Source organism: Amblyomma maculatum, chromosome 1 (genome assembly GCF_055883805.1).
Source record: "Amblyomma maculatum isolate TAMU_Amacu chromosome 1, ASM5588380v1, whole genome shotgun sequence".
In the NCBI taxonomy this organism is placed as follows: domain Eukaryota; kingdom Metazoa; phylum Arthropoda; class Arachnida; order Ixodida; family Ixodidae; genus Amblyomma; species Amblyomma maculatum.
In genome coordinates, this window is record NC_139344.1 from 200,106,109 (window position 1) to 200,123,637 (window position 17,529).

The 17,529-nt window shown below is 45.5% G+C and overlaps 1 protein-coding gene across 2 annotated transcripts in view; it reads right to left on the reverse strand.

Annotated features, from left to right (window-relative positions):
* Positions 1-17,056, reverse strand: part of Afg3l2 (AFG3 like matrix AAA peptidase subunit 2) — a 76,130-nt gene extending 59,074 nt beyond the window's left edge. Inside the window, exons 1-4 of one of the 2 annotated variants that reach the window (XM_084590009.1) lie at positions 16,734-17,056; positions 12,814-13,000; positions 3,162-3,261; positions 1,416-1,575 (exon numbers count right to left, since the gene is read on the reverse strand). In XM_084590009.1, the coding sequence (XP_084446135.1) occupies positions 1,416-1,575; positions 3,162-3,261; positions 12,814-13,000; positions 16,734-16,820 (534 nt within the window). In that variant the 5' untranslated portion in view covers positions 16,821-17,056. Of the gene's footprint in view, positions 1-1,415; positions 1,579-3,161; positions 3,262-12,813; positions 13,001-16,733 lie in introns of both variants that reach the window. The other variant, XM_084590008.1, reaches the window with a different exon arrangement.
* Positions 17,057-17,529: the final 473 nt, after the last annotated feature.

Here is a 17,529-nt window from a genome sequence, read left to right on the forward strand (position 1 = left end):
TGTGGTGTTTATTCCTCTCTTCTTCCTGTTTTTGCACTGTTCCCCTTTTTAGCAATGTTAAGAACAGCCTCGTGACCAACTTTAAGCCCTGTTGGAATGTTGGTTATAAATAACAAGCCACAGAGCATGGCCTAAAATGGAACTTCTTAGGCTCATTATTTTTTTTCAAATGTTTTGAGCCCAATGGAGTTTGCTTCGGAGGCACATCATTTTGTTGGTAATGCATCATCAGTGTTGTAAGCATTCCTGCAGGTAAAAAGATTTCTGATCCCTGCTCCATCCAATGGGCAGGACTTCCACGAATGGTACAGAAGCAAACTCTCTTGGCTCTAGAATTTTGACAAAGAGAGTATGCATTCACAACTGTGCAAACATTTTACGCACCCCAGTTTTTTACATACAACTAAAGCAACTAAAGCAAGACAGTAAATATGTTTCCTGCAAATAATTCATCAAAACATCAAATGAATTCTCTGTATAGCTATCACCACAATTAAACCATCAAAAGCAATAACCTCAAAAAGAAACTGATAAAAGGGTTTGGTTTGGTTTGTAGCGTTTACAGTCTCAAAGCAACTCAGACTATGAGAGGAGCTACAGTGATGGACTCCAGTAATTTCAACCACCTGGGGTTCTTTAACGTGCACTGACATCGCACAGCACACAGACGCCACTCCGTTTCGCCTCCATCGAAATGCAGCTGCCAAAGGTCGGGATCGAACCCGGGTACTACAGCACAGCAGTCGGGCAGGAATTGAATACACTTTAACAAGATACTACAAATTGTGCTGAATGCCTCAACGTGGCAACAATGCGAGCTTCACAATCCAACATGCTCTGCTCCTGATCCATGACTGGTGAGAGAAAGAGAGGCTCGGCAGCCTCTTTATGCAATGGAATCAAGCGATGTATTGACATCACGAATTACAAGATTCCTTGACCTAGCATTTATCCAGATGACGTCACTTAATGTCAAGGTCAGGGTGAAGATCATAGATCAACACTGATGTCACTGTTGTTTGAGTTTGAAAGTTTGAGCTTAAGGTTGCCTGAAGGTCAAATGGCCGCACAGACATGATACTTCACTTTTGCATTGAATACAGCTACTGCTCTAAAAGGCTTTAACAGTTCAAAGGATTTTGAGGGGTTATGCCGATAAGTAGAGTGTGTGGCACAAGAATGTGATTGCTTTTGTACCTTGGCGCTATCAAAACCAGGCTACTATATGACTAGACATGAATCTGCAAGCTTGCTCTCAGTGGCAAAGCACTGCAGACACTGAGACACATAAAGGCACTAGCCCTTAACTACTGATGGCTGACGCTTATAATGAAGCCATTAATATAGGTCAATAAGTTATAAAAGTGTGTCAATAAAATCCTCTGAATGCAAAAAAAAAAAAAAAGGAAACTTACAATGCCACGTGCCAAGTAAGCATTGACAAAGTCCTTCCATGTGATCTCCTTGTACCTCATCTCATTAAAAGCAAGAAGGCCCAGGATACCCAGTGTTGTGACAAGGGCCACGGTCATCATGCGGTTCTGGTCATCTGGGTTGAAAGGATTGCGGCCACTCCTGCTGCAAGATGCAGCAAAACAAAAACCAAACTTGGCATCTTGGAAGAGATACAGCATGCACTGAGGGGAAGCACTCAACTGCATAAATTATGTTAAAAATTCTGTGATGACTATTACTGCAAAAAAAGAACACTATGAACAGCAAAAGAACATGACCAGAACACATAACCTTTCAAATCTAAGCATCTAAACATAGCTCTTGAATTTCCGAATAATGCTGACCTGGATGCCTATCGTTAATGCAGTTGTGGAAATGTATGTGCCGTTGTGTACAGTATGACCTACATGCACCCCGTGAGGGCTCAGGGAAGCCCAGTCACATGTTATCATTACTAATGAATAGGGCATGCATGTCTCCACATGCCTTGACACATTTCAAGCATCTGGATTATGTCACCGTGACAAAATAAGTTACTCTTCCCTACACTCGTGTCCCATAAACTTCTGATTGGAATAATATGTACACATGAGTATGCATGTTTGTAAAGCATGCTATTATAGCCTCCTACATTGAGTCTGTCCTTTTTTTTTTCCTTCCTCTTTTCCCTTCTACTAGTGTTAGGTAGCAGGCCAGATGAAAGTTCCTCGCAAGGACCTATCACACTTTTTTGCCTTAAAGCTTCTTTCTCCCACTCTCTTAACTACCCTCTACAAATTTAACCTAGATATTGTTGCTAATTCCTTTACTAGTGAAGGTTGAGTTCTGAGTTTTGCATATTAAACTTCTGCATTTGTACAACTCCAATACCGATTTTCATACCTGTGCCTGACATTTTTTCTCGATTATCTCTAGCACTGTTAGTAACAATATACACTGTATGCTTTAGTTTTATTATACCGTAATATAAGCATTTTTCTGGATAAACGTGACGAACTGGACCTGGGTCACTCAATAAAATTGTAACGCAATAGTATTAAAGGCCCCATTCTGCAGAAAATATGTAACTCTGGCAAGTAGTAGTTGATAGGCAACCAGGCGGGTTGTGTGACGTCACGACGCCAGTAACATGACTGAGTTTGCAGTAGCCAACTCCCACTTCGGCTCCTGCTGTGAAACTGTATCCCGAGTAAGACATGCCCCCCCCCCCCCATAGTGAAGCAAGCACATTCGCACGGGTAAGTTAAAGTGAGGCTTTATGCCTACGTCAAATGGCCTTGCATATAATGTAGTAGCAGCTTATGAGTACTGCATATTAACTAGTATGTGTGAGATAACAGAGGCACAAATTAGGGAAGAGGGATTGAGCAAGTAAGCAAAATGAATGTAAGCGAATGAGCATTCACAAGAGGAGACGCAGACAGGAGCCATTAATGTTGCCATGTCATACTCTTAAAGGCCCAAGTTAAAGGCCTCCCAAATTTTTCTCTCTCTCTCCCAGCTCTTCTTTTCTGCTGTTTCTTACCTCCCCTAACTTCTCAATTCTAACAAATGTTATCGTTTGAAAAATCTACATAAAAGCAATCATTATTCCTTAACTTTGCAAGCATTGTTTATATTCCTTGTTTTTACTTAATCACTCTGGGCCCCATGCAATGGCAAAAACTACCTATTACAGTAAAAATATCTTTGGCCATTATACATACTTTCCTTGGCCACCAAAGCTGAAATTCCACTGTGGAGGTTTGCTTCCAGAGCTCTGTTTTGTTTGCGGCCCACTCTGTGATGGACCATCTTTAGGGAGTTCTGCAACAGAAAAGCAATTTGAGTGACACACAAAAGATGAGTTTGCCACATCTATTCATAGCTATTAACGTGCTAGCATTAAAAGCCCTTTTCACCAAAAATCTGGCGTCGCAAAAAATCACGAGCATGGCACTGGAAGACGGCAAATGGCAGCTTTCATGGCCAAGCACTAGCTGGACTTAGGGTTGCCCGGCATTACGTCTGGCAGGAGCTGCCATTTTAAGCCTACATGGTAGGGTGACATCAGAATCAGCCTGCCAGGAACCTTGAATTCACATTGCCCGCAGGTAACACAGGCACATTCATACGGCTTGGTTAAAGCAGGGCTTTATATATGGGGTGGTGGCCTATTTATCGAATCATACCCTTAAAGGTGGAGCTTTCCTCATGGTTTCCCAGTCGCTATAAAACGTTTTTGTGAAATTTGACGAGATCTCTTCCATGGCGCCTCGCAGAAATAGAATAAGGAACAAAGAGACCAGGAATAGGCAGGGGAAGGAGACATCCCTTCGTCACCATGCACCCCCAGCTATTGTGCTTTTCTCGTGAGCCCGCTCCTTGACCGCCCCTTTCTCTCTATCTGCAGGCATCCTACAATAGCGAGGAGTGAGTGGCGAGGTCGTGAATTATTTCCTGCCGAACTTTGACTGCATAGCCACAGGCTTGGCCACACGTAGCTGTCCCCGTGTACAGGTCGTGAAAGCAGTGAGGGTCTGTTGCCTCTGTTGATGCTCTGAGGGTGCTTTTTGAGTCACTTGCTTTGCAGTGCCTTTGTGTACCTTTGTGTAAAGCAACATGTTGGATTTATTGACTTAATATAAAATACAACAATGTGACATTATGAATTTTTCCATGGACACAATTTGCAGTGCATTTACTACTTATTCAATCGTCAAACGCGAGGTTGTTGACGTCTATCCACTGCAAAGAACCACCGCTGTGTGCCGACACCGTCAGTACAATGGTTTTACTTCTCAAGCAAATTAATATCCAAGACCAAACTATGTGCATTATGACTGATGGTAGTAACATCGTCATAGCTCAACAATTGCAGCAAGCAAACAAAACAATGCACTCAAATTATGTTGCAGGAACCTTTTAAGTGTCCCCCATTATTTTTATACATGTTATTCACCTGGAATAAATATCATCAGAACATTTCAATTTTGTTTACTTCAACCAACTGTAGGGCATCACAACAAAGGTACCACTTGTAGCAATTCCGCAAGTGGAAATTTCTGCACCCGGAGTAATGTGCGCACATATTTTGGAAATGGCTGCATTAATTGTTTTGGCAAACTTAACACAGTGGGATTCCTCTTACCATTTCAATCACAACGCCACTAACTGTAGTGCCATATGGCCCCCTGCCCACTTCAGCCTGAAGCATGTTGATCCGGAAACTTTTTAGGTTGATAGCACAGCAACTCTTACAACATCAAACATCTGAGAAAAATATCTCACATGGGGATCTCTATTAAACGCACATTAAAAAAATTTGTAGCTTACTGTGAACGCAACTGAAGCCCCGGTCAATAATTTTATCTGTGTTGAAAATCTCTTTGTAAGAAGGAATATGCCCCAAGCATTACAAAGCTGTGTGCTGTCTGTGTTGTAAGGAAAAAAACTGTGATCTATAATAAAGATGAAGACTTTATCACAATACCAAGTCTTTTGTTCCCAATTTGCAGCTCCTACTAAAAGCACATAGGCTGCCAAACAGACAAAGCAGTTGACACCAAGGACAAACAGAGACCTGCAAATCCCTGACAACCATAGGCATCCGGAGAGGGTAGGGAAGAGGGACAGCATCCTAAACCCTAGATTTCAGACAATGTGTGTGTGTATATATTTGTGCACGCTTGTAAAAAGCCTACACAGCTTCATCAGCATGCTCAAGTTCCACATACAAAACACCAATCATGACTGTGAGCCAGATTTATATGTTATACACTACGAATAATTTTGCCTGGGAATGTCACGGCAGTGTCAGAAAAACCAGCTGTGCTGCCTACTGAAGATAGCGAACAATTCTGAGAAACTTTTTTGGATGTTTCCTTTTTCTGAATTCAAAAATATTTACCCAGTTTTGCAATAAGTCGAGCGTTGTTATAAATTTTGGAGCTAGGTTTAGCTTCGTTGGTTGGTTTGACTGGTTAATGAGGTTTAACATCCCAAAGCGACTCAGGCTATAAGAGACGCCGTTGTGGAGGGCTCCGAAAATTTCACCCCCCTGGTGTTCCTTAACGTGCACTGACACTGCGTCAGTACATGGTCGCCTTGCTTTTCGTCTCCATCAAAAAGCGGCCTCTGTGGCCGGAATTTGATCTTGTGTCCTTGGGTTCAGGAGTCAAGCGCCCTAACCAGTGAGCCACCAAGGCGGGACAGCAGAAAATCTTGACTGCCACACCTAGCAGGGAGAGTGTATAACCCCCTCCTGCGGCATCACATCTTCTTGCAGACCCTCCCCTGACAAAATTTTGACCACCCCATGCCCCAAGCCATTAAACCTGACCCCTAATCCACCTCTCAAAAACCTGGCAAGCTCATACTGCACTGAAAGTTATGGGATTCGGGCTTGCCGCGGCTGCCCTTTGAGCGGCCGCCGCCGTGCCATGTTGTTCTCCTCGTTCCCTTTCTCCCGCCTGAGGCGGCGGAGAGGGGCTCGGACGACTTGGCACTGTCGTTCGGGCCACAGCTCCGCCCTGGCGTCCCAGTGGCTGTTCTCATTGGCGCCTTTTGGCGGGAACACGGCACCGCTTCGACAGCCACGCTCGCGCGACTGTCCGAGCGGAGCTGAGAGAAAGACTCCTCCGAGACAATACAAGGTGCGTACGCAACTGTTCTTGTCTGCCAGCCTTTGTCCGCGCAGACCAGTGTGTACTCGAGTTCGTCCACTCCGGGTCGTACCTGAGAGTGCAGCTCGAGCCTGTCGATCGTAATCCAACGATCTGCGACAGGCGTACCTTGCGGTGGTTGCCCACTCTCTCTCAAAGGAACCCTTTGGTCACTGCGAGAGAGAGATCACAGCACGCCCTTGCGTGCTTGCGGCGCGCACTCAGTGTCACTTGTGCGCGCAGGGGTCTTGCTCCTCGCGCGCTCCTTGACACGGTGACTGAGTATGTGAGTTTGTATATAGGTGTATGTGCGTTTGTATATATATATATGTGTGTGTGTGTGTGTGTGTGTGTGTGTGTGTGTGTGTGTGCGTGCGTGCGTGCGCCGCTGGAGGATGGCGTTTCAATAAACGTCTCCTTTGTGAACTTGGAGGTTTGTGTCCTTGCAGCACAGTGCTCTCCTCCCGGTGGAGGTTGAGTTTGCGCTGCGGTGTTTCAGTGTGCGCGTGGTGACGGCTGATCAGGGCTTCGGCTCATGCGACGCTCGAACCCGCGGTGGTTGGTGGCCTATGTCCAAGTAGAAACCACAACTGGCGCCCAACGTGAATTGTCCTTGGCTCCATGAGTCGTTGGACAGCACATCGGCCGAGCCGGTCGCCTAGACGATCAAGCTTATGCGCCATGCCTGCCGCCCCCTGCGCGGCACTCGGCAAAGGCACTGAAACACGCTACATGGTTCTTCAGACCCCCTTGCGGTGCGAACGTTGACCATATGCCTCCGCTGTTTCAGCTTTACGTCGTTGCGGAAGCAATGTGCGCGACGCCGCCGCTGACGGCCTCTCCGCACAACAGCACCCGTACCCCGGTAGCAGTCGTTTCTGTTCGGAGAACGGCGAGGCGTCGGCCGGGGCTCCCTCTGGAAACCGGACAGGGCGCTCAGTTGGCTGATGCGGCTCTGTGAACTTGCGAGCCGGCTGGTGCGCCATTCTCTCTTGGTACAGCATTTCGACTTTTCGGTGCAGTAGCTATAGGGGAGAACGAACGTGGTAGCTGACGCGCTATCCCGTGCCCCACTCCCCCGCGGCAGCGTCTTTACGCCGGCAGGCGAAGGGGGCGAAACAGCGGACGGGTTCCCCATTCCGCTATCCGGGTAAGCAGCGCTTCGCAAAGCAGGCGAGGGTGAGAGCTCTTTGTGAGCACATCTGAGACGCCGATGCCAGCGGAAGTTTTGCTGAGAACCTGCGGGGGGACGAAACCAGGCTCTCCTTTGGGATGACTGGGATCGTTTTCAGCCATGAAGAGCTACGACGGTGCAGCAAAATGACCCGTTTTGTCGCGATGTCAGCGACGGTCTCTGGGAGACGAAGCCCCGTTACGCTGCTTGTATTGCAGCGGGCGCAGCGCCGTTACGCTACTTGTATTGAGCGGGCGCAGGGGGGCACGAACCAGCATGTGTCGCGGCGTGCCCCGGGGATTCATGTTTGCTGGGCCATGACGGGCTCGCGCTGAAATACATAGCCACGGACGATGAGTCCATGAACCATTTGAAGTAGCTATTCCCCAATGTCTGAGCGGCGCTCTGTTGCGTTTCTCTCATGACAAACCACTGGCTGGTCATCTGAGTGGCTCCAAGGTTTCAAGAAACTGAGTCAATCAGTGACTGCAGCCCGGCATGAAGCACGACATTTTCCACTGTTGCCGTTCCTGCTATGTCTGTCAAATGGAGAAGTCAAGGGGTGGCAAGCCACCGGGCATGACGACACCAACTGACAGTGTGCGTCCGTGGCAGATGGCCACCTGCGATTTCATGGGGCATTTCCCCAGTAACAAGCAAGGGCTCATTGCTAGAGAATCCCCCTATGGGGAAAGCCAGCCGTGCATACATCGCAGACCTGAAGGCCCATGCGTAATGGTCTGACGAGCTTGCGCTGGTGCCCATTGTCACCACAGGCAAGTGCCAAGGCACAACCGATGCGGTGGAACGCAGCCGTGCCCCGCACCGGTACTAGGTGAGGCGACGTTCACCTGTGTGATTGATGCCAGACGGCGGGCCTTTTCCGCAACCGAAGGTATACCGCTTCACCGAGCGAGCTTGCTCGTTCAACCCTACCCGGAAGCAAGGTTGGTCTCCCCCTTTTCTGGCTCGCTCAGTTCCAGCCTGTGTGCTTTATTATTTTTTTTTGTTTTGTGTGCCTCTGTTCCCATTTTTCGCTTTCTTCTGTTTCCATTCTTGAATCTTAACTTGTAAATATTGTACAGTGAGTGCCTTCTTTTGTACAGCGCGTCTTCTCTCCTCTTTCTTCTTGAAATTGCGAGGGTTGCTCATTACGCAGCCCCGACGCGAGGCTTTTCTGGTGTGTGTGAAAAGGAAGTTGGGGCCGTTTGGGAACGGGGAGCATGGACGATGCCCCTTTCACCCAAGGCCGCCGCGGTTGCGAAGGTGCTCGGGACAGGTTCGCCGCGGAAGGTCGGCATCACCCTTTGGTGTGTGAGTGGCTGTGCGTGTGCGTGCCTGGACGTGGAGGCGACGACGTCGCGCCATGTGTGTTTGCCGGCGTGTGCGGAGCGCGGTGGAAAGGAAGCCGCGCGCGGTCTTCCCATGTGCGCCTTGGATCGCCACAGAGTCACGGACTTTCCATGCCTGGGGCCCCTTCTGCGTGTTCGCTGTTCCTGCACTTAACCTGCACCACCACTGACGGAGATCGTTTGCAGCCAACGATGAACGTTGGCCACCCAGAAGTCACCGAGAGGTGAGTCACCGCAGGCTCCCTGAGGTGCACCGACGAACTTTGGAACTTCTGTCCATAGTTGTGTTTTTACATAGTTGTTCTGTACATAGTTGTGTTCTGTACATGATGGCGTTCTGTACATAGTTGTTACTTAGCCTCCGGAACTTTGTACATCATTCTTCATGCCATCTTGTTCTTGTTTTTTTTTTTTGTGCGCCTTGCTGGTGTTTGTCTTTCTGGAGCGTCTGTCTTTTCGAGATCTTTTTGGCTGGAGCTGAAGTGTAGTTTACTGGTTGCGTGAGGATAGCATTCTTTTCTTCATGCTGGGGACCTGCCGCGTGCTTTCGCTGATGGGTAGGAGGGCAATTAAGGAGAGGAGGATATGGGATTCGGGCTTGCCGCGGCTGCCCTTTGAGCGGCCGCCGCCGTGCCATGTTGTTCTCCTCGTTCCCTTCCTCCCGCCTGAGGCGGCGGAGAGGGGCTCGGACGACTTGTCACTGTCGTTCGGGCCACAGCTCCGCCCTGGCGTCCCAGTGGCTGTTCTCATTGGCGCCTTTTGGCGGGAACACGGCACAGCTTCGACAGCCGCGCTCGCGCGACTGTCCAAGCGGAGCTGAGAGAGAGACCCCTCCGAGACAACGCAAGGTGCGTACACAACTGTTCTTGTCTGCCGGCCTTTGTCCGCGCAGACCAGTGTGTACTCGAGTTCGTCCACTCCGGGTCGTACCTGAGAGCGCAGCTCGAGCCTGTCGATCGTGATCCAACGATCTGCGACAGGCGTACCTTGCGGTGGTTGCCCACTCTCTCTCAAAGGAACCCTTTGGTCACTGTGAGAGAGAGATCACAGCACGCCCTTGCGTGCTTGCGGCGCGCACTCCGTGTCACTTGTGCGCGCAGGCGTCTTGCTCCTCGCGCGCACCCTTGACACGGTGACTGAGTATGTGCGTTTGTATATAGGTGTGTGTGTGTGTTTGTGTGTGTGTGTGTGTGTGCGCGCGCGTGCATGCATGCGTGCGTGCGTGCGTGCCGCTGGAGGATGGCGTTTCAATAAACGTCTCCTTTGTGAACTTGGAGGTTTGTGTCCTTGCAGCGCAGTGCTCTCCTCCCGGTGGAGGTTGAGTTCACGCTGTGGTGTTTCAGTGTGCGCGTGGTGACGGCTGATCAGGGCTTCGGCTCATGCGACGCTCGAACCCGCGGTGGTTGGTGGCCTATGTCCAAGTAGAAACCACAAAGTCAAAGAGACTCCAGTAGTATCCTTATTAATTGAGCCATTATACTGAGACTATGATGCTACTTGTTGATATATTGGTCCTAGTTAAACTGAACCTAAACAAGAACTTCTTATTTGTATATTTTAAACTGCAAATAATACCTTTTTAGTGCCTGTGTTGCGTATCCCCCTCCACTCTTAGGTCCTCAATAAATGTGAGTGCCTCTCTTTGCAAGTTCTGCAGATGCCTTTATTGACAAGGGCCATGCCTACCACATTTCTCCCAGTTACTTCCTTAACATCATAACAAAAGTTGAAACAGCATGTTGCCAACCAAATGAACTTATGGCTTTACACAGATAGCAATTCCACCTTGCCACTGTGGCCCAGTGGTTAGAGCACTCAACTGCTGCACCCAAAGATGCCGGATCGAATCGCAGCCGTGGCAGCCGCTTATCGATGGAGGTGAAAAGCAAGGAGGCAGCCACATACTTTGCGATGTCAGTACACGTTAAAGGACTATAGGTGGTCGAAGTTTTTAGAGCCCTCCACTACAGCGTCTCTCATAGCCCGAGTCTCTTTGGGACATATGAACCAATCCGAACAACAAATAGCATTTTTTTTTTTGTGATGAAAAAATTATGCAAGAAAACAAAAACCCTTGCACAGATAAATAAATGCTAGCACTTAAATATATATCTCTAGCACTTCACTTTTAAACTAAACTTTCTGTATGATCTAAAGTAAGATTACTTTTCAACAGAGTGTACTGTGGGGCCAGTTGGCCACACATATGTGCCATGGAAATGTAGCGAATAGACAGGACAAAGAAAGTTGAGGACAGGACGTCCTGTCCTCAACATCTGCTACATTTCCACTAAGCATAAAGATTACCTTTGCCTAACAGTTTCATTTCTGGCAGTATGTAGTAACAACTTAAAATCCACTCGTTAAAAGCAATTTTCTAAGAGTGATTTATCTAAGAGTCCAAAAGTCCATTATTTTATGAGATCTCTTTATCTTGCACGCGGGTCACCAATGACTTTCTCATTAGTTCCTTTTGCTGGCTCTCGGTAGGCCTAACTTCACTACCCCTCAACCAAATGGTCCACAGAGAGATAAGTGAACAGTAGCACGTAACTTAAATATACAGCGCTCCGTTCTGGGGCAAGCCCAGCTTTATTTAATGATTTCAACAGCCCAGAAGAATTTTTTAAGAACTCTGCCCGAAAATTGCCCACATGAAATTCAGTTTGCAACATAAGCTGAGGTAGCATATAAAAATTACCGGTTAATCTAAACCCATTTCAGAAAAGCCTTCCAAATTAATTCTCAGTCATCAATTCATAGAAACCATATCCACATTTTTTTTTCCCCTTACCACTGAGAACTAAGCATTACTCCATAATGAGGTTGAACGGAGCCCATAAAATTTAAGTCTCAAAAGGCAAACTAGCATCACTACATCATGTGTTACCCGACACTACTGTACACTCCTTATGTGACCAGGAGTCAAGGTAAACAGAAGAGAACATAGTGGTACAATCTAAATGCACTGGCATAATAGAAATGTGAAGACACTGCATGCAGGCATACTCCATCTGGAACATCCAAGAATGGACAGTGTGCTCATGCACTTCCCCAGTAGCATCATGACCCTTTGATCTGAAAGCAATGCCTCATTTGCTTCAGTCATTACTTGTGCATGACAAATGGCAGCCATTAGTTCTAGCAAAATACATATAGATGCCCAGCAAGCCCATAATTAGCAAAAAAATGCTAAGAATGCCAGCAATAATGAAAGCGGAGAAAAGCTATCAAAAATAAAAAATGTTAGTTGATAAACTTTTTTTTTTTTTTTTTCGTTAACATTGGTGGCTTTAAACATTTCTAGATGGTTTGTTTAATATGTCGGCAAGTTCACAAGGTATGCTCTGAAAGCAAGAGCACAAGCACTCCAGGATGTCTCATTTGCATCCTTATCAACCTGTCAACCCAATTCATCTTGGACTATGCTGGGAGCAGTTGCACATATTGGAAACATAGCTGCTCAATGACACCAGTTTTCTTCAGACTTTCTTCAATTTGCGTATCTTACCAACTTTATTGGTATATTCTTACACATACCTGCCCCAGTTAAAAACACCTGAGAAAAATTTCCTCAAGCAGACATTTCAAACATTTAAAATTTGATACATTTCAGTTCACACCAGAGAATCCAGACCTTACTGAATTCGTCAATGGCATCATCGAATTTAGTGTGCTGTTCGTCAACTCTCACTAGAACTCAATCCTAATTTAGAGATGTTGCTCAATTTAGAATATTTGATTAAACATTAAATGATGGTTCTGTTTTACACTTCCTACCAACATATACCTTATTTATGAGCTCGTGCAGAAAAAAAAAAAAAAAAAAAGGTCTCCGTTATCAACAAAATTTAAGTAATATTTTATGGTAAGTTTCCAGGCAAACAGAAAACTTGAACCAATGCAGGCTTCTGCCATCTCCAAGACTGCTACATGTATGCCCAAATTTTCTTCCATCCTGCATGTTTGGTTAGTTTTGTTTTTAGTGTTTAACATCTCAAAGTAGCTGAGGCTATGAAGGGTACCATAGTGGAGGGCTGCGGAAATTTTGTCCACTCAGGGCTCTTCAAAGTGCACCTGCCTGTTTTATTGTAACACTGGTTTACTGTACATGAAGAAAAAATTTATTATGCAACAGCACAGTTCTGCATAAGTAAGGAAGTTTACATCATTACAAGTATATGCTTACCTTTTCCAGCTGGCTTGTCCACTGCCTGTTCTCCTGCTTCCTTCTGTTGACCTTTCTTAGATCCTGGGAAGTATTTCTCAAAACCCTTTGGTGGCTTTTCACACAGCAACTGCCACTGCTCCAGTAAAAAGTGCAGTGGTGGCAATGTAGGGGGAACCTCGTTCAGAGTTAAAATTCTGGCGCAGATCTGGAAATAAAGCGTAACCAAAGTGAGGAATAATCTTAAATTAAGATGCCTCTGTCATAAAACAAATTATAAATCAATGGAGGACCACATATAGCGTACAGACAAGGGCCACATTTTTTGTCAAAGATTTGGCTCAGCACGGCTATAAATGCAACATTTTAGTTTACTTGAGAGATGTTAGGCATGGCTAACATAAATGTTAATAATAATAATAACATAATAACCTTAGGCATGGCCATCATAAATGTAATTTTTCTTTGTTCTGTCCACTATGTTGATGAGCGTGCAACTTTAACGCTTTTAACAGCAATGTCTAATTAAGCACCTTTTTCCCATCAGCAACTGTGACCTGTGGCAGAGTGCCAAGAAAGAGCACTCAAGATGTAGCACAAACAAAAATACTGTACAGACGAAAATTTAAGATTCTCACAGCACTGAGCTGCATAATAATGTTTGATGAGAAAAGATAATAATGCAGAAGTAGCCAGTTGTTGCACCTAGCGTACACATGAGAGGAGTTGATGTTTGCCAATTCTCTTTTTTTTTTTTTTTTTTTAAATTATCAACTCCCAAGCTTGGGGAAGTGGCCATACACACACACAACTACAGGATACACACGTGGAATTTAATTGAAGAATGTATCACCAACATGAGTACCTTCCTTAACAAACATTTCCCAGGCACCTACAAGCTATGCATATAGTATATGCTTAGAAAACTGCAGTGCTTTAAAGGCAAATTAGTTCCCATAACTGTTACATGTAAGCTGTCAAGATAACAAAGCAAAATTAAACATTCAACAGTCACAGTGTCCTTGCAGAGCTGCTTGCGATATCTTTATTTTTTGCTCTAGATGACAACATTGCAGAAAACACTGCTCTCTCATGAACATGAAAATGAGTAAACTCCAAAACATGTTATAACTTGCATAACGTCACAGCGGCCATCTGTATTTTCCTTCAGCCATGATTTATGACCAGTGTTAAATAATAACGTACACATGGAGATAAATTATTAGAAAGAAGAAAAAAGTACATGCCACCAGTGGGATCTGAACCCTCAACCTCCACATTTTGCTGAGGTCGTGTGTTCGGATCTATCTATCTGGAAGCATATGGCTGCTTTGTCTTCTCCTTTCTATCATTTATTTTCATGATTTCATTATTATTTCATACTGATTGACACCAAAACAAGAAAAATTCCCTGTGCTTTACTTGATGGTAGTGGCTTTGGCTGCCTTTGTATATAGGAGGTATGCACATAACGTCATCCGCAAGGGGCGCTAGCAGCCGGTGCGCCATTCGCCATAAGCATGGCCGTGTGTACGGGCGCTATACGGGCACCGCAATGCTCAACTCGTGATCCGGGTTGCGCTTTTCGCATCTTGTCGGAATTTCTGCGTGTGCCAGCGAAAACCGTCCAGTGAGAGGACACGTACTGACACCCGTGGACTTCGTGGAACAAGAAAAACGTCAGTCTCGAATGTTCGACTTTGTGAAAACATAGACTCGTACGACTGCTGTAACTTTGTCATGGTGTGCGGCGTACTACAAGACCACTGCTTCACGCTGGGGGCCTGAAGTACACTCTTAAGTTTTGCGACGGTGAAGAAATTAAAACGTACAAATTCATGAAAGCGTTTTAATTTTTTGACAAGCGAGCGAAGCCAAGAGCCACTGTGTGTGAGGGCGACGATGGCCGGCGGGCCGTTTTTAGAGGTGTGTAAATTGCGACGTGTCTGTTCTTTTAGCTAGCACTGTCACCTCTGCCAACTTGTAAGTGACCTGCTACAACTGTATTAAGAGTTATCGCTGCACATTGCGTTGTTGTGAACCTAGATTCCATAGGTTATGTGCATTTCAAGCAGAGCTAAGTTACAGACACTAAATTTGTAAAACATGCTCACTGGGTGTGCCATTTATGCTGCGAGCGCTTGAGTGTTAACTCTACTTTCTGTCACCCAAATTAAGCAACTGCATTGCTTCGCTTTACTGCCAGAACAGCACCCGTGAAAGCTTCGATCAACAGCCACTAAAAATGTGTTTTGCAGCTATGTTAGCTTTAGAATTGGGGCAATTAATGCACTCTCTCTTCAAGATGTGTTCTGCCTCAGAGGCAGCTAACAACGAATTTAATGAGCGACAAAGTAGTGTTGCCCAAAACAGGCAGCAGACCACTTTTGCTATTGAGCTGTTGCATGGACTGGGCATTCCCAATTAAAAAGCACCGAGGCAGCGTTTAATAGAATGAAAAACTCTTTTCAGCACAATAAGGTCTAGCCACCACTAGTGAAATCATCTGCAGCAAGAGCATTTCAGACATCACTGGTGTGCGAATCAAGGCTTTCGTTTTCCTCTCAAGATTTCAACTGCCCTGAAAACTGTACTGTTCCACAAGATTAGACAGTGCATGCCCTAAGTGCACTGTTCAATCTTTGTAGAAAAATGTACCACCTGCCCACACACGCATTCATACCTGCATTAAAAAAAACCCTGAAACAACCCTGAAAGTTGACTCATTTATAAGAGTATGACTTCACTCTGGATTTGTTTTTCTCAATTAACAGACCTAAGTGTTGTCTCCAACACATGCAGCTATGCTACTATTAACTAACATTACTTGTCAGTTGTTTGGTTTAAAGTCCCAAAGTGGCATATGAGCTTTGATGGATGCCTTTGTTCACGGTTGCAGATTAATTTAGACCACCGGAGATTCTTTAACATGCACTGGCATCACACAGCACACACACTTTTTTGCATTTGGCATCCATCGAAATGAAACTGCGACCGAAACGTGCCACTGTTATTGTATGCACCATGTTTCAGCAGCCTATTCCATAACAGGGTTTTACAATACTTGTTTCTAGAAGCACAAAGGAGGCGCTTTTCTGTTGTTTCATACAACACTCGGATTTACATTATGTTTCACCGAATTACCGGAAGGTTGTAAATTAGGTTGAGACTGCATTAGGAGTTATGGCACCTAACCGCCTGAATATTTAAGGCCATCTAGAAATCCGGCCTCTCACTGTGAACGCCTGGATACGAAGCAATTTTCTAGCAACCTCCAAAAAATTTTTAGAATTTGTCTTAAGCAAATATTAATGCTGTTGGATATCAGTGGCCAGGGCAGGAAAAAGCAGGCTTAATGAATACAGGAAAACCATTTCCAACTGTGCCAAGGAAGTAACCTAAAATATTTTGCATTTTACAAAATGATAACCACACGAAACAGGGTTCAAGCATGACCTTTTTGCACCTGACACGGATGTACTGTACATACATATTATGCTACCCACAATCCTGGCATGGTTAACATTTAATAAGCAAATGGAAACGCGAATTTATTAACTCTGAATCACATTGTTGTTGGCACTCATAAAGAAGATCATCGTACTGTAATAAACAAAAGCAGCCCGCATTTCGTCTGCATCATTATATTTCGAAACATCCAAAACCAAGCCAGACGATTTCCTCCGACTTTCGTGCTAATAGCCGAGTAGGTCCAAGTGCGTTCACGCTCTAAATCAGTGCCTGTACTTCTAGACAGTGCGCTTGCTTTTCTAGCTCTGTTTTTGTTTTTCTGTTTCCAGGCGCCCGGCGAAGGCACCGGCAAATGTTTCCATAAATTAGCCGTAGCCAATAAAGCATAATGCAAGGTCACAAAATGAACGCTGCAGTGCCGACTAAAGTTGAAACGACATTAACATTAGATGTTAAGTCTTGCAACCAACCTCCTTTCGAGACAATCTTGAAACGTGCCATGTCCTGAGAAGACTTCTTTCAAGTCGCTTTCCCATCTGAAGATACCGACTCGCCATCGTGAGTAGCGTGCACTTCAAGTATCCTGTCGACGATCGCGGTAGCGTTCCCCTACTTCCTTTTGGTATCCTTCACTTTAAAAACATCTCTTAATACCGCGCGATCGAAAGAGCTTGCAGTCACAGGGACTGTATTGCATCAGGAAAACACGCCAGAGAGAACGCACTCCGAGAGCTACATGCAAGTACAAGCAGAACGCAGTCCACCCGGCTGCCGTAAGAGGCTACCAAGCATTCGTTTTCCGTGTCTTCCTCCCAGAGGACGCGTCTGACTGACACGAAACCCACAAAATTGCCACACACAACGCGACAAACTACTTAATAGTGTAATAATATAATCGCCATAAAATACAAAAATACGTCGTCGTATTTTATGCTTGCAGATATTCAAAGTAAATTCTACTTTAGTAGTTTTTAACGTGGCTGCCGCAGTGTGTCGCTGTCAACCGCGCTGCAACCAACTTGTTTTTTTTTTTTTTTAACGTTGTGTGTTTTTGTTTTTACGACTGGGACACAAACCCGATGCTCACCCGATACAAAGCAAATAGTCAATAAATCATTATCATCATCATCATCATCATCATGATAGGGTGCCTCCTGCTGACAAGCGTCATGCGTCATGTTTGTAAACAAAGGTGACGCTGCGATCGGCAGCGACATGGGGTGTAGGCAAACCGCAGCGTGCCTCACTTTCCTCACTGCCTACCAT